The 26,630-nt window shown below is 40.0% G+C and overlaps 1 protein-coding gene and 1 long non-coding RNA gene across 4 annotated transcripts in view; one reads left to right on the top strand and one right to left on the bottom strand.

Moving 5' to 3' along the window:
* Positions 1-23,984, bottom strand: LOC781710 (guanylate-binding protein 2). Of its 3 annotated transcripts, none has more exons than XM_024990084.2 (11): positions 23,878-23,984; positions 17,184-17,392; positions 16,532-16,659; positions 14,665-14,774; positions 10,189-10,385; positions 9,603-9,845; positions 6,771-7,051; positions 5,159-5,371; positions 2,240-2,342; positions 1,276-1,469; positions 1-324 (listed from the first exon to the last, which is right to left on the bottom strand). In XM_024990084.2, exons 2-11 carry the CDS (start codon positions 17,371-17,373, stop codon positions 220-222), a joined length of 1,764 nt encoding a protein of 587 aa, XP_024845852.1. In that variant the 5' UTR covers positions 17,374-17,392; positions 23,878-23,984; the 3' UTR covers positions 1-219. The 3 variants fall into 3 exon arrangements, with proteins under 3 accessions (XP_024845852.1, XP_024845853.1, XP_059741314.1); XM_024990085.2 differs by having other exon boundaries at positions 17,184-17,387; XM_059885331.1 differs by lacking the exon at positions 23,878-23,984 and adding an exon at positions 22,800-23,823.
* The window catches only part of LOC132344972 (uncharacterized), a 36,874-nt gene continuing 34,110 nt past the window's right edge, over positions 23,867-26,630 (top strand). The window contains exon 1 of the long non-coding RNA XR_009494074.1: positions 23,867-23,927. This is a non-coding gene — a long non-coding RNA (uncharacterized lncRNA). The remainder of the gene's footprint in view (positions 23,928-26,630) is intronic.

Genomic DNA, 26,630 nt, shown 5'->3' with positions numbered 1-26,630 from the left:
TCATATTAGTCATTTATACTATATTTAATCATGAATTGAATTCTTCTGTAGGTTAAACACTGCCTTCACATTTTATTTCATCTTTGCAAACTTTAAGTCTCAATGAAAATGCATCTTATGACTTCAACATTAGTGGCAATTGTTTGACATCTTGAAGTTGCTCATTTAACTTGTTCTTAACAGATAGAAGCTGGTTAGGAAATTATGGTCCTTAGGTTTTTAGAGAATATTACATGGTGGTGGTTTCTTCTGAAGGGCTACAATCTCTTCCTGAAGTTTCATGCTTTCCTTTTGGAATCCCTCACGGAGAAGTCGTCCCTGTTCCTAAAAGGGAAAGTGGAGACTGAATACAACTTAAAACATTTCCCACATTTGCTAAATATATCTATATTAATCCCTCATGGGTTGTGAAACTTCTTTTTGAAATCTCTTCTTCCTTTAATTTCATTACATCCCTCTTTCTTGAGTCTACTATCAAACTTTTTCTGGGATTTATTTAGCTTCAGAAATATTCTTCTCTTGTGGTTTCTAAAATATTAGTGACCCCTAGAATTAATTTTTTACCTCCTTCAACGTGAAACAACAGTCTTTAAAGAAAAACTGTCCTGTTCTATCTCAGCTGTATATCACATGAACTCCCAAATATATATCTAAGAAGGCAAGGAAGATGAAGGGACACCATAGGAAGGATACTACAAAATTCAGAATCACAGGAGGTGTTTGATCAGGGAATTTAGTACAAGTCTCCAAATTTTTGTAGCAGAGATAACAGAAATAAGTTCAGGAGGTAAAGCCTACACTGGTCCATGCTCTATTACAGGGTAGACATCCCGACTCAGCATAGAGTTGGAGAACAGCCCAGAGATCAGGAAGAAACTAGCAGCCTGGGTATGTGGTTCATTGTATGATATGGAATCTCCTGGTGGCTCAGATGGTAGAGAATCTGCCTGAAATGCAGGAGACCTGGGTCGGGAAGATCCCCTGGAGAAGGAAACGGCAACCCACTCCAGTATTCTTGTCTGGAAAATCCCATGGACAGAGGAGTCTGGTAGGCTAGAGTCCATGGGGTCCAAAAGGGGTCGGGCACCACTTAGCGACTAAACAACAAGATAGACTTCAATAACCAGAGATGGTTAGGGGTAGAAGCAGTAAGGAAATGAAGTGTCTACTAGTGCTTGGGCTAGAACAGTCCTTAAACTGATATAATGCTCTAACTTCTAAGAGCTTTTGATTCAGCACAGTGGAAGATAGAATGGAGATGCTACAATTGAATACCTGAAGTTTAAGGGCTAGAACCCTCTCTTGGTCTGCTGCTAACTGGGCCCTCTCCTTTTCCATCTTCTCAGTCAGTTGCTTCACATGTTCCTGATAACTCGCTTCTTTTTCTTGCATCATCTGTTCACTCTTCTTTTGCATTTCCTCTAACATTTTGTTTGCAGCTTCTGCAGCTTCAGACTTCATACGTTCCACTTAAGAAGAAAAATAAGCAGAGAAATATGAGAATCTTAATTTTTTTATAGCTTTATTTCTGCTTTCACCCTTTTTACTTGTTTGCTTATCTCATGAAGAAAGCCTCTTGTGTTCATTTTTGCACTGAACAATCAGAATCTGACTGCCAATGCAGGAGATGTGAGTTTGATCCCTTGGTGGAGATCCCCTGGAGGAGGGCATGGCAACCCACTCCAGTGTTCTTGCCTGGAGAATCGCATGGGCAGAGGAGCCTGGCAGGCTACAGTCCACGGGGTTGCAAGAGAGTTGGACACAAATTAGTGACTAAACAACAAGAATAAATCAGAAGACAGATGAATATAAATATTGGATAAGTAAAGAATCCTTAAAAAATATGAAATATACTTGCTATTTTTTTTGCACTATAGTAATATTTCAGGTGGATCGATGTGGCTAACATTAACATTTCTGGGGCTTTCTAACTATCTACAGTGTTTTCACAGAGAAGGCAATGGCACCCCACTCCAGTCCTCTTGCCTGGAAAATCCTGAGGACGGAGGAGCCTGGTAGGCTACAGTCCATGGGGTCACAAAGAGTCGGACACTGAGAGACTTCACTTTCACTTTTCACTTTCTTGCATTGGAGAAGGAAATGGCAACCCACTCCAGTGTTCTTTCCTGGAGAATCCCAGGGACAGGGGAGCCTGGTGGGCTGCCATATATGGGGTGACACAGAGTTGGACACGACTGGAGCAACTTAGCAGCAGCAGAGTGTTTTCAGCTGTTCTCACCTTCAATCTCTTTCTCCTTTTCTGTCAGCAACTGATCAGTCTGTAGAAGTGCATCAGCCACACCGTCTTTGGAATCCAAATATTTCCTCAGTGTCTCTTCTGTCTATTGATGCAGACCAAGTTAAAATTAGGAAATAGAGACTATGGGTTAAAGGAAAACCTAGCAATACATATTTCAATTCAATTTCATTTTACCCATCTTAGAATTTATTAATGAATACTATTTCAAACTGGCTTAAAACCCAACTCTAGATCCACCCTCAAATTTGCTTCATTCTCAGTCACCCCAATGTTAGAAATGTAATCAGTAAAGCTGATCTTCTAATTGTATGGATTACAAAACTTATGGCTGTTCTTTACATCAGCTAATGGTATTTGCTTTGGATTCAAAATAAAACCAGCAAGAGCCCATCAGTTGCAACCTATTTCTCCCAAACACACCAGTCCAAGATAGTATCTCTTCTTGCCTGGACCATGGTATTAGCATCATAATTGGTCTCCCTACTTCCTTCTACTCTTGCTCCCCTACAGTCTGATTTCCTGAGAGCAGCTAGCATCGTATCACTTTAAGAAGGATTACTTCACTCTGGTGCACCAAATCCTCTGCTGATTTTCCAGCTCTTTTCAAGTAAAACTGAAACTGCTCTCAGGGCCCTCCAGGATACTACCTAGTTAGCCTCTGGCCTTGAACATCTCTCTGACCTCACCTCCTGCCATCTCTTTCTTTGCTCATTGCCCTCTTGCCACATTTGTTGGACATAAACCAATTCATCCTTCTGGGGTTTTCTGTTGTTTGAAATTATCTTCTTCTAGATGATTGCTTGGCTTACTTCCTGACTTCCTTGAAGACTGTTGAAACAGCATCTCACCAGAGAGGCCCTCTCTAAAATCCTACATATAAAATAGGACCATGTTCCCTTCCTCCCCTAGGCCTGTACCCTACTTTATTTTTCTTCAGGGCGATTTTTATCTCTGCAAAAGCAGCTTCTAGAGTCACCCTAATATTTTTCTCCCCTTTGTTCTTAGTAATAGAACCCATTTTTTTTCCAATCAGGGCACATCATAGGCCATGATAACACACTGAATTTTTTTAGTCAACCTCTCTGATAGCTGGAGGTGGCCATATGATTAAAATTTGGCTAATACCACTTATGCAAAAGCCTTAAAGAGAGTTGATCCAGAGACCTTTTACTCTTCTGTTTTCCCCCTTTCTTCCCATCTGTAATATGGAAGGAATGGGTGAAACTCCAACAGCCATCTTACACCATGAATTGACCTTGAAGATGGAGGCTGGGTGCTAAGGTGCTTGAGCAGAACAGAAGGGAGTCTGGGAGCAGCATGATTGTGGAATTGTCATAGCAGCCTGGACCCCTCTGCCTTACTTCTTGTATATAAGAGAGAAAGAAACTTCTGTGTTAAGACACTCTTGCTTTTTTTTAAATAATATGTGGGCAAACTTAATTCTAACTGATATAACCTGAGTATACTGGCACAGAAGCATACTTATGAGCCCAGAGTTTCCTATTAGTGTTTCCATTTTAGCTGTACCACTTATTACCTGTACATCTTAGGTGAGTTATTTTACTTCCATCAGTTTTCTTATTTATAAAATGAGGACATTGATACTTCATAGTGCTTTTGTGAGGATTGAATGAGTTAAACCCATTTGTTTCCTAACACAAAATAAGGTCTATATGTGAACTGTTATTATTATTAGATTTTTTGTAAGCTATACTTTGTTGATTGCTGATGAATACTTTGAAAGAACTTGCTTGTTTTTAAACTGCACTAATCCCAGCTTACTCCTTGGAAGAAAAGTTATGACCAACATAGATAGCATATTGAAAAGCAGAGACATTACTTTGCCAACAAAGCTCTGTCTAGTCAAGGCTACGGTTTTTCTAGTAGTCAAGTATGGATGTGAGAATTGGACTGTGAAGAAAGCTGAGCGCCGAAGAATTGATGCTATTGAACTGTGGTGTTGGAGAAGACTCTTGAGAGTCCCTTGGACTGCAAGGAGATCCAACCAGTCCATTCTAAAGGAGATCAGCCCTGGGTGTTCTTTGGAGGGAATAATGCTAAAGCTGAAACTCCAGTACTTTGGCCACCTCATGCGAAGAGTTGACTCATTGGAAAAGATCCTGATGCTGGGACGGATTGGAGGCAGGAGGAGAAGGGGATGACAGCAGATGAGATGGCTGGATGGTCTCACAGACTCGACGGACGTGAGTCGGAGTGAACTCCAGGAGTTGGTGATGGACAGGGAGGCCTGGTGTGCTGTGATTCATGGGGTCGAAAAGAGTAGGACATGACTGAGTGACTGAACTTAACTGAATCCCAGTTATTGGAGAAGGCAATGGTACCCCACTCCAGTACTCTTGCCTGGAAAATCCCATGGACAGAGGAGCCTGGTAGGCTGCAGTCCATGGGGTGGCGAAGAGTCGGACACAACTGAGAGACCTCACTTTCACTTTTCACTTTCATGCACTGGATAAGGAAATGGCAACCCACTCCAGTGTTCTTGCCTGGAGAATCCCAGGGACGGGGGAGCCTGGTGGGTTGCTGTCTATGGGGTCACACAGAGTCGGACACGACTGAAGCAACTTAGCAGCAGCAGCAGCAATCCCAGTTATAGACATATTGTTAGGCCTGAGTAGAGAATTGTTGGATGATAGAATGACTAAACTATTGAATAAATTCTGCAAGAGTTTTTGAGGGCTCCCATCTGTGCCTCCAAGAAGCACCACCATGGGATGAATCAGCTCTTCACCTCATGGTAGTCTGTCCTACTGAGTAAACCAGTGAATAGTCTTGAAAGCCACAGGCACCATTTACCCATTGCATTTTTGTTGTTCCCACTGTAGTTTGAAAGAGTCACTTCAGCGAGGCCCCAGAAAAGGTGATCAGTTTGTACTTTACCTGTACCCCCTTTCTGGGGACCTGGTGGTACTTATTCTTCAGCTCATTCATCTTCTTAATAAATAAATAATAACCTCCTGGTTTAGAAAAATTTCCCTGCTTCGCATCTTCATATAGAGGATGAAAAATGTCCTGAATTAAAGCCATGCAGTAATCTGAGGATGCTTTCATGTTTTGTTTACAAAAGTCATCTCGCTTTGCTTCTAACTTGTCCTGTGAGGTGAAAAATAGCACAAATGGCACCGTGAGCAATGATGAGAACGTGAACCAATGTGGATTACTGGGAAATGCTTCTCCTGCAGAGAATGTGGCACATAAATATAACACAGCCCTCACCATGTTGGGAGATTCTAGACAACTCTTCAATAGAATGCTGGTTTAAAAAATGCATCTACTTCTCCTTGTGTTTATCTGAAGCTTTTTTTGCTATGGTTTTTTAGCTTCAGAGAATGATTCTCAAAGCATAAACACTGCTCATTTGAAAGTTCTCTTTTTAAGTTCCTAATAGTTTACCACACAATTGTGCAGTATGATAGGCCTGCAGGAAGTTCCTGGTTCTGCCAATTTGTGACTTAGTGGCACTCAATCTTCATGAAATGAGATGTCTTTGTTGGTAAAACACAGGAAATTGTATCTATCTCATAGATTCCCTGTCAGGATTATATGCAGTGGTATAAAGTGTTAAGCCCAGTGACTTCTTTATAAGTGCTCAAAGGGTCAATGATTAGTGGTATGTTCTTTAAAATAATAGTACTTTGGCATATTTTCTCAATAAAAGGCTAAAGAAGGTAATGGAGATTGTACTGCAGTTAATGTCTGTATGGAGAAAGCCTACAGAGCAGCACTTTTTACCTACATTCAATTATAGAAGAGAATTTGCATGTTTCTTTGGTCTAGAAAGACATCCAAAGCCTGCTGACCTTCACTATTTAGTTTCATCAGAACCTGTGAAAGCAGGAAGGTATGATTTGTAAAATTCTGCCCTACAAGTCAGGGAAGGAATTGTCATCTGTCAAATGATAATTTGTCATACAACAATCCTTCCTCAATTTGGAAGAACTCAGACTTGAGTCCTCAAATAGCATGCTAATGATTGATTTCTCCTTCTTGTCTTTCTGAATATTTATTGTTGCTTTACATTAAACACAAAAAGTTTTTAGGGTTTTCACAAAGAAGCGAATCCTTCTATGTTATTAGCAGGGAATATGAAAGCACTGTGTCTTTGACTAACTCTAAATTAAAAAATAAATTAAAATAATCTTACATAAATACAGTGTTACAGTTTACTTGTTTGATTAAAATATGACATCTATAGGGTAGAGATTAATAGATGAGGATATTTTTAATAACCATAGTTGGTCATGGTACCATAGTTTCCAGGACTAAGGCTAAGAATAGTCTGTTCTTTTAGTAAAGAGTGCAAATGAGTACATATAACTGAGGGCTGCTATCCTTGGGTCTGGGAGGACTACTTATAGCAAGAAAGGCTTATTCACATTGTTGTATGGAAGAAACCAATACAATATTGTAAAGCAATTATCTTCCAATTAAAAACAAAAAAGAGAAAGGCCCAGATTTTTCTTCCTCTCATTAACCAGAATAGCAAACATACCCCTAATTTTTTCTGAAACACTTGGTCCACATCCTTGAAAGAGTTCTTCATGAAGACTTCAATGGCCTCTTTCTCAGTGGCCCTGTGCAGGTCCAGCAGTTCCTGGAGGGTTTCCGTGGGCAACTTCAGCTTCTGGCCCATCTGCTGGTCATAGTGGGCAATGGCCTTTTGCACTGCAGCCAAGTTCTCGATCTCGGCCAAGGCCAGGACTGCAGTCTCCAAGCAGGGCAGATCCCCACTGTTGATGGAATTGACATAGGTCAGCACCAGGCTCTCTAGTCCTATGAAAGGGAATTTAAAAAAACAGTGACTAAGAGTTGGTGAGACAGAGGAACAAGCTGTGTTAGTTTAGTCCTGAGCATGCAAATTTAATCATTCTGAGTCAACTGATAGTGCACTTTTTATGCTTTTCCAGTGTTACAAACAGTAGTTTTAAGAATTTTTAAGAAGAATTGTGATGGGATATTTTGCTACCCTCTAGGTTCAGAATAGTTCAAAGCTTCCCTTTCCTCCTTCTTCCTTCACCTAAATGGAAGCTATTGGAATGAATGGGTTAGAGTAAGGATATTTTGCAGACAAGATGGTAAGTCTTAATCTTTTCTTAGCCTTCCTGAATCTCCCTTCTTTTTTAAATGAATTCCTCTTCCTTTCTCAATTCTAAGTAATATAAAGGTCAAGGAGACATTTTAATGTACACAAGCACATGTGTGTGTAAATGTAAGTGTACATGTGATGCATCTCACTAGTTCTGTTTCTGGCCTAAATAAGGGAGTTTTCCTAGATATTCTTTCATCAGAATTCCATGCAGTGTGATCAATTCATCCAAGTTTTCCAGGGAATTCTGGTTTTAACACTGAAAGTCTTACATACCAGGAAATCGCAGCCTTGGGAAAACTGGAGTGGTTTGTGGCCCTACAACTACTAGTTCTTTACTACAATAAGCTATCACCTCATACTGGTCAGAATGCCATTGTTCAAAGGTCTACAAATAGCAAATGCTGGAGAGGGTGTGAAGAAAAGGTGGCCCTCATACACTGTTGGTGGGAATATAAATTGATGCAGTCACTATGGAGAACATTATGGAGGTTCCCTAAAAAATGAAAAATAGAGTCCTCTTATGACCCTGAAATCCTAATCTTGGGCATATATACAGAGAAAACTATTATATGAAAAGATGCATGCACACCAATCTTAATAGAAGCACTATTTATAATAGTCAGGACATGCATGCATGCTCAGTCACTTTAGTCATGTCTGACTTTGCGACCCTATGGATTGTAGCCCACAAGACCCCTCTGTCCTTGGGATTCTCCAGACATGAATACTGGAGTGGGTTGCTGTACCCTCCTCCAGGGGAATCTTCCTGACTCAGGGATCAAACCTAGGTCTCCCACATTGCAAGTGGATTCTTTACCACTGAGCCACCAGGGAAGCCCCAGTCAGGACATAGAAGCAACCAAATGTCCATCAACAATGAATGGATAAAGAAGATATGGTACATATATATAATGGAATATTACCCAGCCATAAAAATGAAATAATGTGCTTTGCAGCAATATAAATGGGCCTAGAGATTATCACACTAAATGAAATAATCAAACAGTGAAAGACAAATATCATATGATATCACTTATATGCATGTGTGCTAAGTCACTTCAGTCATGTCTGACTTTTTGTGACCCTATGGACTGGACCCTGCCAGAGTCCTCTGTCCATGGGATTCTCTAGGCAAGAATACTGGTGTGGGTTGCCATTTCCTCCACCAGGGGATCTTCCCAACCCAAGTGGTTGAACTCAAGTCTCTCATTGCCTCCTGCATTGGCAGGAAGGAAAATCAATACTAAATAATCCAGATCTAAACAACTTCATCCATTCTGGAAAACTATTCTGGATATTTCTTTTAGTAAATAACATCTGTTCAAGTAGTTGCTTAAGCTCAGAATCCTGGAGTTAAGCTTAACACTGCCATATCATTACTTCCACACACCCACATGCCTTCCATCATCAAAATTTATCAATTTGATATTCAAAATATGTGAGGATTCTGTTAATTTTGACAGTCTCTATTGCTACTATCTTAGCCTACATAGTCACCATTTATTATAAAATATTTCAAGTACCATTCATCTTCTTGTTGCTTCATGCACATCCCTCTAGCATGTTATCTATAAAACATTCTGAAGGACTGTATGAAACATAAATTACATATCTTTACCTCTTTGCCTGTCATTCCTCAAGATCTTTTCACTGGGCTCAGACTTTAACCTCCTTGAAGTCACCCGCAGGTCCTTTCAGGTATGGTTCCCTGTACTTATCAGTGTTTAATCATTAGGTTTACATAAATTGTTTAAGTACCTTTTGTTCCCATCAGGTTGGAATGAGGATTATGCCCAGTGGTTGGTACATGGCAGGCACTCCTAATCAGAGTGCCTAATCACACATTTTTGCATTGATTAACAAGAGAATTGTGTTAAGGTGAGAAGCAAAGCCTCACATACATGGAATATTTGCCTTTTCCTGACTTTGTCAATAATACACCTCTCCTGGAAGGAATTTCATAAAAATGGAGTTGAGAAGTTGGTGGAGAAGCTTACTACACCAGGATTAGATTCTAGGTCTTTTTCTTTATTCATCTGACTCATGTGAATATTAGATAATATCAGAAATAGTTTTAGTTCATATGTAAAATTCACAATGTGACCCTTGCAGTGTGTTTTCCTCGGCATCATTAGATTCTGTATTTGTCAGAAGTAATCCTCATGCCTCCCAATTCTGTTGTCCATAATGGCTGTAGGAAAGTCCAGGTAAGGAAAGAGAGTAAGAGGGACTCACGAGGCCCATTGACTGTGATACCGCCTGAGAGAGTCTTGGCCTTGGAATGGCTGAGGATGTAGAAGCAGAAGTCTGCAACTTGTTCTCTGAATTCAGGGTTCAAATCTTCCTCTTGTAGCTGCTCCAGGTGGATGAGGTACTTCCTAGGAGCAGGCCGATCAAAGATGAAGCACTTTTTCTCTGGGAAGAACTTTCGGATACATAACCGAGGTTCATTAAAGTTTTTAGTTTTTTTATCATTTCCTAGAGGAAAGAAAATTAGAGGTTTTACATCTTCAGGCTACTTCAAATATATACCCTTCAACTTTGTAATTTGCACAAATCCTATATAAAGAGGTAAAAATGAACTAATCATGGATCAGACCCAATAATTAAAGGGGTAGAGAAATGAAATTTCTTTCCTTCTCCAAGAAGGAAGTAACTTAAAATTAGATTGCACTGATTTATCTAAGAAACATTTCATTTCTTCTAATAGAGCAGCCAGGATAACAAAGTTATAAAATTATAATTTTCAGCATCTGCATTGAAATGGTCATTCTGATACTGTTTTCTCTTTTTTTGTTTGCCAACCATGAGTCCCAATAACCTTGTTTTAGCTTCAGTGAATTCTCCAGGTACTCATCAGCAGTGATGGCTTGTCCATCTGCTTCCAGCTCCAGGGAGAAATCTCTCAGAGTCCACACAAAGTCTGGAAAAAAGCTCACAAAGTTGGCTGAGTCTTGGACCTCATGTTTATCAGGCGAGGATTTTGCCCTGATTCGATGTGTCAGCTCTGTCACATAGCTGGGATGCTAACATAGGAAAACTGCAGAAAAGGAGTAGCACCTTTTATGCTATACTGTTCCCCAAAGCTTATCTAAAATAATTTTTCTTAATTAGCTCATTCATTCATTCCACAAACATTTATTGAGCAATTACTATAAACCAGGAATTGTCCTAGGGACAAATAACATTGCAATGAGTGAGAAAATGCTACCATCTACATTCTAGTGAGGGCTTCCCTAGTGGCTCAGAAAGTAAAGAATCTGCCTGCATTGCAGGAGACCCAGGTATGATTACTGGGTTAGGAAGATTCCCTGGAGAGTGGAATGGCAACCCACTCCAGTATTATTGCCTGGAGAATTCCATGGCCAGAGGAGCCTGGCTGGCTACAGTCTATGGGGTCGCAAAGAGTAGGACACGACTGAGTGACTAACACACACACACACACACACATTCTGGAGAGGGGGACAGATGATAAACAAGTAAACAAAAATATAATAAACCTGAGATACTGATAATAGTTGCCTTGAAGAAAAATGAACCTCAGCTAAACTTTAGAGAATAACTGTGTATCTGTGCACGGTGCTGGTTTATATGGTGGTTCAGGTAAATTCATTCTGAGGTGATCATTGTGCAGAAATCTAAATGAACTGAGAGAGGCTTCCATGTACTAATCCACTGGAGAAACCTTCCTGGCAGAGGAAATAGCTCCTGCAAAACCTCAGAGGGGAAACCACTGAGTGTGTCTAACATAGAGCAGGGAGGCCAGCGTGGCTAGGGAAGAAGGCTTAGAATAGCTAAGGTCCAGACTATGTAGGCACTGTAGGCTACAGAAAGTGTTTGAATTTTAATCTTAATTTAATAGGAAGCCACTGAGAAGCTTTAAATTGAGAGGGAAATATGACCTAATGTTTGTTTTTAAAACAAAAACTGGCAGGTGCTGTACCTAGGAGAGGCAAGAGAGAAGAGAAAGAGAAGCTTAGGCAGTTAAGAAGATAACCTGGAGGTGAGAAGATGGAAGCTTAAACTGAAATTAACATTGAAGAAGTGGTGGGAATTAGCCAGCCTGGGCAAATACCTATGACAGGGGAGCTGACCAGACTGCAAGTGATAGTTTGTAGGATATAAAGAAAGGAATTGTCTAGGATGAATACTAAGCTTTTGATCCAAAAATCTCTATGAGTGCTATGGAAATTAACTGCGATGTTGAAGGAGTGCTTTTGGTCAAAAATTTAAGACTTTTCCAGAGATAATTCCACACATGTATGGACAGCTTATCTTTGACAAAGGAAGCAAAAATATACAATGGAGAAAAGATAGTCTCTTTAAGTGCTGGGAAAACTGCTCAACCACACATAAAAGAATGAAACTAGAACACTTTCTAACACCATACACAAAAATAAACTCGAAATGGATTAAAGATATAAGTGTAAGACCAGAAACTATAAAACTCTATAGAGGAAACTATAAACTATAAACTCTTAGAGGAAAACATAGGAAGAACATCCGATAACATAAATCACAGCAAGATCTTCTATGACCCACCTACCAGAGTAATGGAAATAAAACCAAAAATAAACAAATGGGACTTATAACTTAAAAGCTTTTGCACAATGAAGGAAACTATAAGCAAGGTGCAAAGACAGCCTTCAGAATGGGATAAAATAATAGCAAATGAAACAGCTGACAAACATTTAATCTCCAAAATATTAAAGAAGCTCATGCAGCTCAATACAGAAAAAGCAAACAATCCAGTCAAAAAGTAGGCAAAAGAATTAAACAGAGATTTCTCCAAAGAAGACATATAGATGGTTAATAAACACATGAAAAGATGCTCAACATCACTCATTATTAGACAAATGCAAATCAAAACCACAATGAGGTATCATCTCATGCCAGTCAGAATGGCCATCATCAAAATGTCCACAAACAATAAATGCTAGAGAGGGTGTGGAGAAAAGGGAACCCTTTTACACTGTTGGTGGGAATGCAAACTGGTACAGCCACTATGGAGAACAGTGTGGAGTTTCCTTAAAAAACTGGGAATAGACATGCCGTATGACCCAGCGATCTCACTGCTGGGCATACACCCCCAAAGAAACCCAAATTGAAAGAGACACATGTACCCCAATGTTCATTGCAGCACTATTTACAATAACTAGGATACGGAAGCAACCTAGATGTTCATTGGCAGATGAATGGATAAGGAAGTTGCAGTACATATACTCAATGGAATATTACTCAGCTATAAAAAGGAACACATTTGAGTCAGTTCTAATGAGGTGAATAAAACAGGAGCCTATTATACAGAGTGAAGTAGTCAGAAAGAGAAACACAAATACTGTATATTATTGCATATATGTGGAATTTAGAAAGATAATAATGATGATCCTATATGGAGGGCAGCAAAAGAGAAACAGATGTAAAGAACAGACTTTTGGAGTCTGTGGGAGAAGGCCAGGGTGGGATGATTTGAAAGAATAGCATTGAAACATGTATATTACCATAGGTAAAATAGATGGTCAGTGCAATTCGATGCATGTAGCAGGACAACCAAAGCTGGTGCTCTGGGATAATGCAGAGGGATGGGGTGGGGAGGGAGGAGGGAACGGGGGTTCAGGATAGGGGGACACATGTGTAACCATGGCTGATTAATGTCAATGTATGGCAAAAACTGTCACAACATTGTAAAGTAATTATCCTCCAATTAAAATATATTAATTTTTAAAAAAAGAATCCCCCATGTATTTCTACTTTAGTAGTGCCAGAAGCATGATAATATTCAATTCATTATAGTCACTTAAATATTTAAGACTTTTGTGTTATTTTTGCATGTTAAGTTTGAGATGTTTCTTACACATCTAAATGGAGACTTGTAATCAACTAGATACACAATTTTGTACCTGAGAGTGGTGGTCATGATTGCTTATACAAATGTCATGGTAACTGACATAAAGGTGCTAGTGAAAGTCCGAGGCTGGATGAGATGGACTAGGGACTAAGAAAAGAAGAATAGAAGCCAAAGAATCAAAGAACCACCATACTTAAAGGCCAAGAAGAAGCTGAATGAGAACTTGAGTTTTAGAGGATACCGAGGGTTTGTCAATGGATATTTGTAGGGGGAGGTGATCAAATATGACTGCAGTTTTGTCCCCTGAGGTGGACCCAGGCAATTGAAGTATGCTCACCCTCTTCTCCATCTTTGGAATATGCATTGCACTTGCCTTCCCCATGCTGGAAGCCGCACACGGACACAGCCTCCTTGAGATAGTAATGTGGTGCTAAAACCATCTGGACTGTGTACTCACCAGGTCCAGTTTAGGCGTCTATAGAGACCTTTAAAATTTGGTGGGTGGGTGTGGAAATCTGTTAATCTTCCAGTCACCTAAGAAAGCATGCTGTTGCTACTGCTGCTAAGTCGCTTCAGTCGTGTCCGACTCTGTGCGACCCCACAGATGGCAGCCCACCAGGCTCCCCCATCCCTGGGATTCTCCAGGCAAGATCACTGGAGTGGGTTGCCACTTCCTTCTCCAATGCATGAAAATGAAAAGTGAAAGTGAAGTCGCTCAGTTGTGTCTGACTCTTCACAACCCCATGGACTGCAGCCTACCAGGCTCCTCTGTCCGTAGGATTTTCCAGGCAAGAGTACTGGAGTGGGGTGCCATGGCTTTCTCTGCTAAGAAAGCATACCTAAGTAAATTCCCTTGCTTATTAAACCTCCCACCTGCCAATCTCAAGTGATCTGCCATCCTCTTTTGTCTCTCCTTACTGTCTGGGTGAGCTTCCCAGGTGGTACCAGTGTTAGTAAGGGTACCAGGGTTAGTAAGGGTACCAGGATTAGTAAGACCCTCTGGAGGAGGGCACGGCAATCCACTCCAGAATTATTGCCTGGAGAATCCCTTCGACAAACCAGCCTGGTGGGCTACAGTCCATAGAATCACAAACAATCAGACATGACTGATCGACTTGGCACACACACTCATACATGGTATCTAGGGACTGGGGTCAGCTTCAGATTACGCATAGGAAGCTCCTGAGGAGATTGTGACCCAAAAATATTAACTCAGATAGAAGGCATACAGAATCTTGTGCAGCTAAGTGTCTGAGGATGATGTGTGATTAGAAAGGCTTGGGCTTCTGGTGGTGATTGAGGTAAACAGGTATGGTGAGCATAAACATAATGGGGTTCATTAAGAAGGGGATTCCTGAATTCTTCTGCAGTGGACCACCAGTGTAATTGTTGATAAAATGAAGCTGTTCTTTTCTAGATTTTATGTTGTCTAGTCCACAAAAAGGATACTGTAGTTGGTCCATGGCCTGCTGATTGATGGTTCCTATGCTGTTGTATACAAAGGTGCTGCTCAGGAGAACCGCCAGGGCAAAGATCCAGGAGTCATTCTGGTTGTCTCCCTAGAAGTCATTGGAGAAGCCACGCCAAGTAACTAAGAGCACATGATTCCAGTTCAGATGGACAGACTCTGAACCCAGCTGTCTCTATCTGGAAACACATTAATCATTTCCCTATGCAAAGTTTTATCCATCTGTATATGATTTTAAAAACATAAAATCAATGGTGTAGTGAAATTTAAATAAGACTTTATATAACTGCATATGAGAGTGTAAAGCAAATAAGCACTTGATCAGGTAATAGAATTCAAACCTATCTCCTGAACTGAGATTATGATCTTCTATTCCCATGACATATCATGATGAAGCACCTTTTAAACAGTAGTTAAAATGTACCCGTACATCATGAGAAACGCTGGACTGGAAGAAACACAAGCTGGAATCAAGATTGCCAGGAGAAATATCAATAACCTCAGATATGCAGATGACACCACCCTTATGGCAGAAAGTGAAGAGGAACAAAAAAGCCTCTTGATGAAAGTGAAAGTGGAGAGTGAAAAAGTTGGCTTAAAGCTCAACATTCAGAAAATGAAGATCATGGCATCCGGTCCCATCACTTCATGGGAAATAGATGGGGAAACAGTGGAAACGGTGTCAGACTTTATTTTTGGGGGCTCCAAAATCACTGCAGATGGTGACTTCAGCCATGAAATTAAAAGACACTTCTTCCTTGGAAGGAAAGTTATGACCAACCTAGATAGCATATTGAAAAGCAGAGACATTACTTTGCCAACAAAGGTCCGTCTAGTCAAGGCTATGGTTTTTCCTGTGGTCATGTATGGATGTGAGAGTTGGACTGTGAAAAAGGCTGAGCGCCGAAGAATGGATGCTTTTGAACTGTGGTGTTGGAGAAGACTCTTGAGAGTCCCTTGGACTGCAAGGAGGTCCAACCAGTCCATTCTGAAGGAGATCAGCCGTGGGATTTCTTTGGAAGGAATGATGCTAAAGCTGAAACTCCAGTACTTTGGCCACCTCATGAAGAGAGTTGACCCTTTGGAAAAGACTCTGATGCTAGGAGGGATTGGGGGCAGGAGGAGAAGGGGACGATAGAGGATGAGATGGCTGGATGGCATCACTGACTTGATGGACGTGAGTCTGAGTGAACTCCAGGAGATGGTGATGGACAGGGAGGCCTGGCGTGCTGCAATTCACGGGGTCGCAAAGAGTCGGACATGACTGAGTGACTGAACTGAACTGAACTGAACTGAAGAGTAGTAATATATGATCCTTTATGAACAAAGCTGTTGTTATCAGGTCTTATACTCTGCTTCTCTCACTAATCTTACAGCTGCGGATAACTCTGTTTCCACCATCTTTCTGGATTCCCACTCTGACAAATCAGACATGTTTATAAACTTTCTAGTTAGGTTTAGATGCACCTTCCATAGCTTTATTAGAACATTTTCCTACAATATGAAAGGAAATGACTTAAAAAGTCATCAGGCATTATTTTATGGGTTACAAAAATATCAGTGGGCCTTACTGACCACTCTCAATGCTTATATGTGTGGCCAAGATATGCAACAATTCTTAAATTAGCCTATTGTTCTCATACTTAGTGTTTAGTGCTCTCACATAAAGCTCACTTTGGATTGCTTCAAATTGCATTTGAGGTCAAATCTTGAGCACAAACAAGTAATAAAATAAAAAAAAATACATTAATAGTATATGTTTGAAGCACAATTCAAAGGGTGGGAAGTGATAGTGAGAGAAGGGCTACTGATTTGACATAAACAGGATTAGAAGATTTATTTCTTTACCTTCTCCACATCCCCCAGACCCTCGGTATCAAGCAGAACCAGAGTATGGTCTGGCTTCTTGGGATGAGGCACACACCACATCCAGATGCCCTTCGTGTGAGACTGCACCGTGGAGCCCAGAGAGAAGCCTGCAAGGGGGCATGGGGAAAATAGAGGATGGATTTTTAATAGCAGGTGGATTGGATCTGGAAATTGAGACATTAGGTAATAAAGTCAAGGTTTAAAGAAATAAATGAAAGCATAATCAATATTGATCTTAATTATGAGAAAAAGAGAGAATTGAGAACATTCAGTACAAACTGAAATTTTTGTATTACCTTAGAGATCACTATAAGCTTGATGTTAATCCACATACATGTTAATAAATGTTTTATTGTTTATTATTATCTGTGTTAGTTTTATTTATAACTACTGTACTCCTTTCAGAAAGATACATTTATACTTTAAAGAGAAAGTTAAGGCAAAGTGGGAAGAAAGAGTCTACTCTTAACATCCAGCACAGAATGAATGCTAGAAGCCCATTACTAAAATGAAAATTAGCTTTCAATATCCCTCCCAGGTCTCTCCCTTCCTCTCCTCACATCACCATGCTGCACTCTGGGAGTGTGGGTGGACAGAAGGGACTTGGCTGGGCTCTGCTGGTGTCACTCACCCTTGTTCTTCCCGGCCAGCTTGTTCATCAGGTAGGACTTGCCTGTGCGGTAGAGGCCCACGATAGCCACCACCACAACAGGCTGCCTGATGGCAGACAGGATCTTCAGAGCTTCTGGATTAACCAGCAGTCTCCCATTAATATTCTCAATGAGGCACTCTGGGCCTGGCATGTGGATCTCTGAGGCCATGTCCAGGGTGCCCTCTGATCTTCAAGGGAAAAGATGGTATGGAAAGCAACATTTAGTCAGTGAGCTGAGTGAGAACTTTACAGTTAGGACCAAAATTTGGTTTTCTTCTTGAACTTTTTTCCTTATGTGTTTTAAAAAGCCCAATGGCCTCTTTAAGCTTGTCCTATAGACTAGCCCACTGGGTCTCTTTAAAAATAACTTTATTTTGAAGGAGGTTACCCTTACACAAAAGCATACATTGGATACAGAGAACTTCCATATGCCATTTCCCCAGCTATCCTGTTATTAATATCTTATGTAACCACAGACAATGATTGAAAGAGGACTTTCATATTGAAACAATACTATTAACTAAGCTACACACTTTTCCCCATGTCATCAGTTTTCCTTTTGTCCTAGTTGTTTTTGTCCTCGCTTACCTTTTGTTCCTAGTGTCCTTTTCTGATCCAGGATGCAATTCAGGATCCTTTGTCACATTCACTCATTACCTTTGCTTAGTCTTCTCTCATCATTGGCAGTTCTTCATTTTTATTTTGTCTCTCATGACATTGTCATGTTAGAAGAGTATTGGCCTGTCATTTTGCAAAATATCCCTCTGTTTGGGTTTTTCTTATGGTTCCTCATAATTAGATTGAGGTTATATTTTTCCCTTTTTTGGCAAGAATGCCATGGTTGTGATGTTCTGCCAGTCTCGGTGTATCATATCAAAGGTTTCATAGTGTCTAGAGAACATACTCTGGTGCTGTAATGTTAACTCTGCTCACTTAGTTTAGGTGTTGCCTGCCAGATTTCTCCACTGTAAAGTTACAGTTACCTCCTTGTAATTAAAAAGGTTAACATGGGGGGATATATTTTTGAGATTGCAGATATATTCTCCTCAAAGTTTCATATCATTTTTTCAGTACTGATTTTAGCATCCACTAATAATGATTCCTGCTTGTAACAGTTATTACTGTGGCGCTTGACTGTAGGTCATTTGTACTTCACCATTCCTTCAACATTAGCTGAGGTTCTACTTCAAATAAGAGCTATCCCTTCTCTATTTTTTTTCCTCGTTTAATTATTTAGTTGTATCAGTATAGACTCATAGATATTTATTTTATTTTATTCTGTCGGGTTTAGTACTTTACTATCATTCCCTTGTGGCTCAGAAGTAAAGAATCCGCCTGCTAAGAAGGAAAGGCAGGTTCAAACCCTGGGTCGGAAAGATCCGGGAGAAGGAAATGGTAACATACTCCAGTATTCTTGCCCAGAAAATCCCATGGATAGAGGAACCTGGGAGGCTATAGTCCACAGGGTCACAAAAGGTCAGACACAACTTAGTGACTAAACAACAACAAACAAATTATTATTTACTTACTGCTTAATTTGCCCCAGATTTGTTTTTTGAGAGCTTCTTCAACCTGGCTCCTGGGTCGTTTGGCCATGCTTCCATCATATTCTAAGCACTTTTTTACTTTGTGGCACCACAAGGTATTCCTGGTCCATCTTGTACTTTGTCTGAGTCAGCTCTAGATTTGGCCATTTCTCCCAGAAACCCTGATTCCTTTCTTTGGATAACAGAACTTTGATGCCAGGATATAACACTAGGTGTGTACCTTATTTCTGGGTCTCCTAAGTGGGCCAAATTCAGAAATACATGTATGAATACTAGCACACGTGGATACATCTGTATTTATTTCTGTCTTTGTGTATACAGCCTTAATTTCCTGCTGATGTTTTTAATTGGAGGATAATTGCTTTACAATGTTGTGTTGGTTTCTGTTGTATAACAGCATGAATCATTCATAAGCACATACATATCCCCTCCCTTCTGACCCTCGCTCTCACCCCACCATCCCACCCCTCTAGGTTGTCACAGAGTGCCAGGCTGGACTCCCTATGTTATATACTGCTCATGTTTCTTATTGCAGTTCAACACAACAGGAATTACTCAAGCTTTACCTTTACTCCATACTCTGACTATGAAAGCCACAGCTCTTATTATCATAAATTTGCTTATGTGCTCAGTCCTAGTATATGTATAAAGTAGTTTCAAAGTTGCTAATCCATATCTTGGTGATAAATAGATTTACTAATTAAAGTACATTATTAAGATACAGTATTTTTTGTCTTTAACCTAATATATATAGTCAAAACACTGTATTCTGAAATTCTTAGATTAGTTCTTTCCTTTCTCATCCTCTTGAGCTGTTAGTTTATTCATTTGTAACACAGTCAGTTTCATTTGTTACTATTTGTGCTTTATTTAGGACTCCCCCACATCTTGGTTGGGCTTCTGTGGTAGCTCAGAACCCGCCTGCCATGTGGGAGACCTGGGTTCAGTCCCTGGGTTGGGAAGATCCCCCAGAGAAAGAAATGGCTACCCACTCCACTATTCTTGCTTGGAGAATTCCATGGACAGAGGAGTCTCGCAAGCTACAGTCCATAAGGTTGCAAAGAGTTGGACATGACTAAATGACTAACATTTTCACTTATTTCACATCTTGGTTAATTTTAGTATGTGATTATTTTTTGAGTATGTGAAACATTATGTAGTTGTGAGAGTCAGAGCTTTCCAAAAAGGTATACTCAGAGAAATGTCACTTTTTCTTCATCTGGTCACTCCATTCCTGTTCCACCCTTCTATTCTTGAAAGCTCAGTAGTGTTCAACTCTGTGCGACCCCATGTAGCCCACCAGGCTCCTCTGCCCATGGGATTTCTATTCTTACTACCTCATAATCACCCATTCTCTGAAAATAAACCCATCTCATTAGTTTCTGGTTGATATTTCCTAGATATTCTTTCCATAAATCAGATATATTTTCTTATTCACATTTTTAATTAGAAAGATCACATTTTACAAATATATGGAAATCACTCTATATCACTTCATAGAAAGCTTGCTCATTCTTTTTGATGGGTGTCTACTCCATTAAATGTATATACCATAGTTTTTAACCACTCCTATGTGTGGGCACTTAGATTGCTTCTGCAGCTAAGTCACTTCAGTCATGTCCAACTCTGTGTGACACCAGAGACAGCAGCCCACCTGGCTCCACCGTCCCCAGGACTCTCCAGGCAAGAACACTGGAGTGGGTTGCCATTTCCTTCTCCAATGCATGAAAGCAAAAAGTGAAAGTGAAGTCGCTCAGTCATGTCCGACTCCTAGCGACCCCATGGACCACAGCCCACCAGGCTCCTCTGTCCATGGGATTTTCCAGGCAAGAGTACTGGAGTGGGGTGCCATTGCCTTCTCCGAGATTGCTTCTAGTGTTTTTCAATTACAGTGCCGCAATGAATAACCCTGCTTTCATATTGCAGCTGTTTCTTCAGAATAGATTCTTGGGAATGTGGTTGCTCTGTTAAAAGGCAAGAATATAGACTTTTTTGATTATTGCCAAATTCTTTTCTAGAAGAAGGGTATCAGTCAGTTCAGTTGCTCAGTCCTGTCCAACTCTGTGACCCCATGAATCACAGCACGCCAGGCCTCCCTGTCCATCACCAACTCCCGGAGTTCACTCAGACTCCTGTCCCTCGAGTCAGTGATGCCATCCAGCCATCTTATCCTCTGTCATCCCCTTCTCCTCCTGCCCCCAATCCCTCCCAGCATCAGAGTCTTTTCCAATGAGTCAGCTCTTCACATGAGGTGGCCAAAGTACTGGAGTTTCAGCTTTAGCATCATTCCTTCCAAAGAAATCCCAGGGCTGATCTCCTTCAGAATGGACTGGTTGGATGTCCTTGCAGTCCAAGGGACTCTCAAGAGTCTTCTCCAACACCACAGTTCAAAAGCATCAATTATTCGGCGCTCAGCTATCGTCACAGTCCAACTCTCACATCCATACATGACCACTGGAAAAACCATAGCCTTGACTAGACGGACCTCTGTTGGCAAAGTAATGTCTCTGTTTTTCAACATGCTATCTAGGTTGGTCATAACTTTTCTTCCAAGGAGTAATTGTCTTTTAATTTCATGGCTGCAGTCACCATCTGCAGTGATTTTGGAGCCCCAAAAAATAAAGTCTGACACTATTTCCGCATCTATTTCCCATGAAGTGATGGGACCAGATGCCATGATCTTCGTTTTCTGAATGTTGAGCTTTAAGCCAACTTTTTCATTCTCCACTTTCACTTTCATCAAGAGGCTTTTTAGTTCCTCTTCACTTTCTGCCATAAGGGTGGTGTCATACCAGACAGCATTTCCACTGGCTCAGCTTGTATCACATTTCCATAACATGGAGATTTCTTTTCCTTGTATCTCACATCTTCTGACTTCATTACAAAATTTCCCTTCAAAGCTTCTCACCTTCAAATTTTAATATTTGGACAGGACACCCTGAGCTGTCTCACCTCAGGCATATATAACAGGCAGCCTGCTTCTGGGGAATATTATGTCAAACATTTATATAATGTGAAACACATGCCATCCTAACCCAGTCTTGGACCTGATTTCTCCCAAGTCTGTTCCTGGGCAAACTCTGGATCAGACTGAGACTCAGAGTCTCCAGTGGCTTCCTCCTCTCAGGGACGGGCACTGCTGAGCTGCCATAGTCTACCCTATCTAGTGACTCACTGGTTCTTAACCATTGATCTGCATCTGAATTCATGTGTTTTTGTCCAAGACTGATACCTCTAATCTGAATCTCACTCTTCATGACAAATTAAAATTACAATGGAGTAATCATTGTTCAGACATGCAAAACTAGAGTTGAGTGCCATTAAGAATTTAGTCTAAGACATATCCTAGCACCATGAAAAGCTTGAATTTTCTCTGACCTGTATCACACCTAAGGACAGCATCAGCTGTATTTGGGACAACATCTGCTACTTGCAACTTTATGGTTCAGGATTCCTTCCTCCCCCCACCTTGGGGAACTTTAAAACCATTTCAGCGATTTAAACCAATTTAAAATCAATTCAGTAACCAATTCAGGGCCTTACTTTTTGCCTTAATTATAATCCTTAACACAGAATTGTAAATAACTGGTCTTAGTTTTGACCTTACTAAACTTTTTCTCTTTTGTAGTCAATAGGAACACAAGTTTTTAAGTGCTTCTTGAACTTGTCTCCCAGGCTGCAGTCCTAATAAACCTTGAGTAAAACACCTCTTCATTTTAATCAGGTCACAGTTTCTGAAATTTTTGTTAACACTCTATATTTCACTTAATTATGTTACCAAATTTTGACCTCCTTGGTTTTGAAGATCCATTCATTATTATCTCCGCATATATCAACTGGCATATTGCTTTTAATTACCTCAGGTAATGAAGCTAGTCTTATGAAACATGATCTTATAAACGATCATGTTTCCTCTCTGAATTCTGTTCTATATAAAGTATTTATTTAGATGATTTTAGTCATAACCTCTTTAACCAGGACTTGATGATCTGATAATTTTATAGCATTAAGAGAAATTGAAGTTTTCTTTTAGTAATGCCCTACTTACCTTGTTAACTTCAGTGTCTCAATCCCTGTAACTGGAAGTGATCATGATAAAACTTTTATTAACTTTTTGAGATATCAACAAAGACAGTCTAAGGGATGCTGGTTTTTATTCTTATCCTATAAGAAAGCTTGATTGCTTCTATTATGGTTGATTACTTCTGACTCTGGCTGAAGACTGGAATCTTATATGATGCCAGTCTTGCCACCTACCTGGCTCCCCATTTCTCTGCTGCCGCTGCTAAGTCGCTTCAGTCGTGTCTGACTCTGTGCGACCCCATAGACGGCAGCCCACCAGGCTCCCCCGTCCCTGGGATTCTCCAGGCAAGAACACTGGAGTGGGTTGCCATTTCCTTCTCCAATGCATGAAAGTGAGAAGTGAAAGTGAAGTTGCTCAGTCGTGTCCAACTCTTAGCAACCCCATGGACTGCAGCCTACCAAGCTCCTCCATCCATGGGATTTTTCGGGCAAGAGTACTGGAGTGGGGTGCCATTGCCTTCTCCGATTTCTCTAGGGGTGGCTAAAAAAAAAAAGCTTTTTTTTTTTTTTCCTATGACAGTACTGTACTCATTTCCTCTTACAACAGTGGCCCACCAGGACTGCTGGCAAGAAGATTGTCTGGTTTTAACATGAGACATAGCACTTTCATAAAATGAGAATCAATCAGTTACTGACCAGAAAAAGTGGCTGCACAAAGATTTGTAAGCCCCCAAATTACAATAACCTGTAGCCTTTTTTTGTAGACCCCAAGTTCTAGCACTTTGACAGTTTGCAATAAAGACAGAAGTGAACCCTGAGCTTTAGTTAGTGGGTTTTATCAAAGATAAATAAAGACAATTTAATAAAGTATCAAGAAAGAATCTTGAAGCATTCCTGGCTCTCAGTTTAGACTCTGCCTCTGCTGGAACCTAATTCAACACAGAGCTCAGCAGTGGGCACTTAAAGGACACCCTGCTGCCCAACATCAGACTTTCATCTGAACTCATGACAGATCAGGCTCTGCGCAGCCTGTCTTGGTATGATTGCTTTAGAGAAAGTGTGCTGCCTCCCATAAATCTCTTCCCACCCAGCCTCAGTCTTACCCAGTGGAGAGATCCTGTAGAGATGAGCAGAAAGCTGCCTCAACTGGAAGGTTAGAAGAGCTTGTCCTCTTCGTGTTTCTTCTGAGTTTGCTTTCACTATTCTCTCTCACTGGCAATTTGGGCTTTATTTTATCCCTCCAATCTCCTGGGGCTTCTCAGATTTTCCACACCCAATGATAAGAAAGTGAAACTATCAGGCAATGTCTGCAAAGAAATAGACAGCACTGAAACTCAAAGTAGGATCTAAGGCTACAAAGGAAATGCGAGAGCTATGCTAGTGAGAGAGCGTGACATGATTTCTCAACTGGAACCTTTAACTTTTATAATTAGAAAATGTCTTAGAGACTGCTGAAAAGAAAAATCAGAGAAATATCCATTGGATCAATTAAAATAATGCTGTTTATTTCTTGTTTGGAGACAGTTGGAAAAGTATTAGGATGAGAAAACCTACTATAATGATTTTCTAGGTCCAATTAGATTCAGTCACAATGTAGCTTGTTACTTGTGTTTAGTAAGTGAGAACTGTAAGTTCTCCAGGGGAATGACTGTGTCATACATTTTTTTAATTCTCCATACTTAATCCTAGTACTGGCACTTAGTGCTTAATAAGTAATAAAAAATGAGGTTATATTCCATTTTTTCACACTTGATTCATACCCAATGACAACATCTATACATACATTATTCCCTCTTAGTCTTATACCACAATATTTTTACCACAATATTATTTACTTTTACCACAATATTAGAGAGATTTAATAATGTGCTAAAACCACAAGGTAGTAAGTATGATTGAACCCCAAAAGTCTTTCTCCAGAACCCATGCTATCAACCACCTCACTTAATACCTCCGTTGTTGCCAAGTGAACAACAATAATAATAATGTTTCTTATTTATCAATTGCTTCCTAGGCCAAACTCTTCACATATTATTACCTATTGCATATAATAATTAGGCAGCTTGAGTTTGTAGTCCTTGGGCTCTTTGGGGCTTCCCTTGTGGCTCAGCTGGTTAAGAATCTGCCTGCAATGCAGCAGACCTGGGTTTGATCCCTGGGTTGGGAAGATCCCCTAGAGAAGGGAAAAGCTACCCACTCCAATATTCTGGCCTGGAGAATTCAATTCCATGTACTGTATAGTCCATAGGGTCCCGAAGAGTCACACAACTGAATGACTTTCACTTTCACTTTCTTTCACTTGAGCTCTTTTGATTGAGGACTTCCATGGGATTTTGACTTATTCTTTTCACGGCCTTCCAGCTATTTAAAGGCCTCTGTGCTCTACATCAAGAGGTCTAAGCCAGGATTCCCCAAAGGTCATTCTACTGAACAGTGAGCCTCTGGAATGTTCCTTGATAAACACATTTCATGGCCAAATAAGTTTGAGAAATATCTTGTTCCCCTGTTAGAGCTTTACCAGTAATAGAAAAGAGCAGAGTGAGGAAGGGAGGGAGGGAAGAAGGGTTCTATAACTTATTTCTCACGTAATCCTTTTTCTGCTTCAAGTAACTGATGTTTCTGTATACTGCTGTGTTGATTCATATAATCTTGTCTCAGTGTTCAACCCATTTTCTGAGTTTGAGTTAAATTCTTTGAGTGGTTTCATTACTCTTTTCATGCTACCAAGATCCCGCATATAAATCTGATTGTAGGCACCTGGGAAGAGCAATTTTTCTACTGTCTTTGAAACTACCTAGCAAAGTTCTCAGTACATAGATGATGCACAAACACTTTTGATATAACAACAAGATTATTGAAAAACAGTGGCACCTAAATGTAATCAAATCCATACTATGCACCAAACTTTGTTCCATGCATTTGGTATTAGTATTAGAAACAGTAAATGTAGAAATATAAGCAAAGTACTAGATTTGTCCCCATTTTACAGATAATAAAACCTGAGGCTCTCAGAGACTGTGAATTGTCAGAAGTCCCAGACTAGTAAACGTGAATTTGGACCTGAATTTGAAGCCATCTAGCTCTGACTTTGAAGCCAATGCTCTTTTTATGAATGTATAGTTTAAGGCTCATAACAATACTTTAGATATGGGGTACTTATTATCCACATATTTAATGAGGAAAAAGAGTCAGGGGGTAAGAAATATGCCAGCCTAAATATTCTTGTGTACTTTAAAACATACCCTTCATATGCTGAGTATAGTGTTCTATGGATATTCAATAGATATTCAATAGAACTTAATAGAATTCAGTGGAATTCCTTTCTTTGTTCTTCATTCCATTCTATGTCTCCAAATTTCCATCTAGCAATATATATAAATAAATAGTAATATAATATAAATATGAATAAAACTAATCTTCACCTGAAAAATTATCTCCTATTTAGTTGAAGAGAGAGTTAAATAATAAACTACTAAATGGCAAAGATGAGAATCAGTGGGAATAAGAAGAGCAAGTGTGGACAGAACAAATTGTAATGCTAAGGCTATGGTGGATGCTCATTTAAAATATTATCTGAGACTTATGCCTCAACTGAGAGCTTGAGGACCAGCCAGTAATCATTTAAAACTGGCGGAAATGATGATTTTTAAATGAATGGTCCTAGGCCAATGAATATCAACAAGGAAAAATGAGAAAATGACTTCCACATCATACCATACACAAAAAGTTATTCCAGAAAGATTGTAGAGTTCAATATAAAAGGGAAAACAATAGCCTCTAGAAAATAGTATGAAAGAATAGTTTCAGGTATTTGAGGATAGGAAAGGTATTTTTAGGGCATAAAATGTGTTTTAAA

The sequence above is a fragment of the Bos taurus genome, chromosome 3 (assembly GCF_002263795.3).
Source record: "Bos taurus isolate L1 Dominette 01449 registration number 42190680 breed Hereford chromosome 3, ARS-UCD2.0, whole genome shotgun sequence".
Classification (NCBI taxonomy): domain Eukaryota; kingdom Metazoa; phylum Chordata; class Mammalia; order Artiodactyla; family Bovidae; genus Bos; species Bos taurus.
The sequence above is the reverse complement of the archived record's forward strand: the minus strand, read 5'-3'. Positions and strand labels throughout refer to the sequence as shown.

What these genes read in the sequence shown, in the direction of transcription:
- LOC781710 (XM_024990084.2), bottom strand. Translation starts at nt 17,373, where the DNA reads ATGGCCTCAGAGATCCACATGCCAGGCCCAGAGTGCCTCATTGAGAAT. An exon ending in TCCCCAGAAAGGGGGTACAG is followed by an intron (nt 2,343 to 5,158) that starts GTAAAGTACAAA and finishes CTGCATCAATAG; the next exon opens with ACAGAAGAGACACTGAGGAA. An exon ending in TTCTAGCCCTTAAACTTCAG is followed by an intron (nt 325 to 1,275) that starts GTATTCAATTGT and finishes TTTCCCTTTTAG; the next exon opens with GAACAGGGACGACTTCTCCG.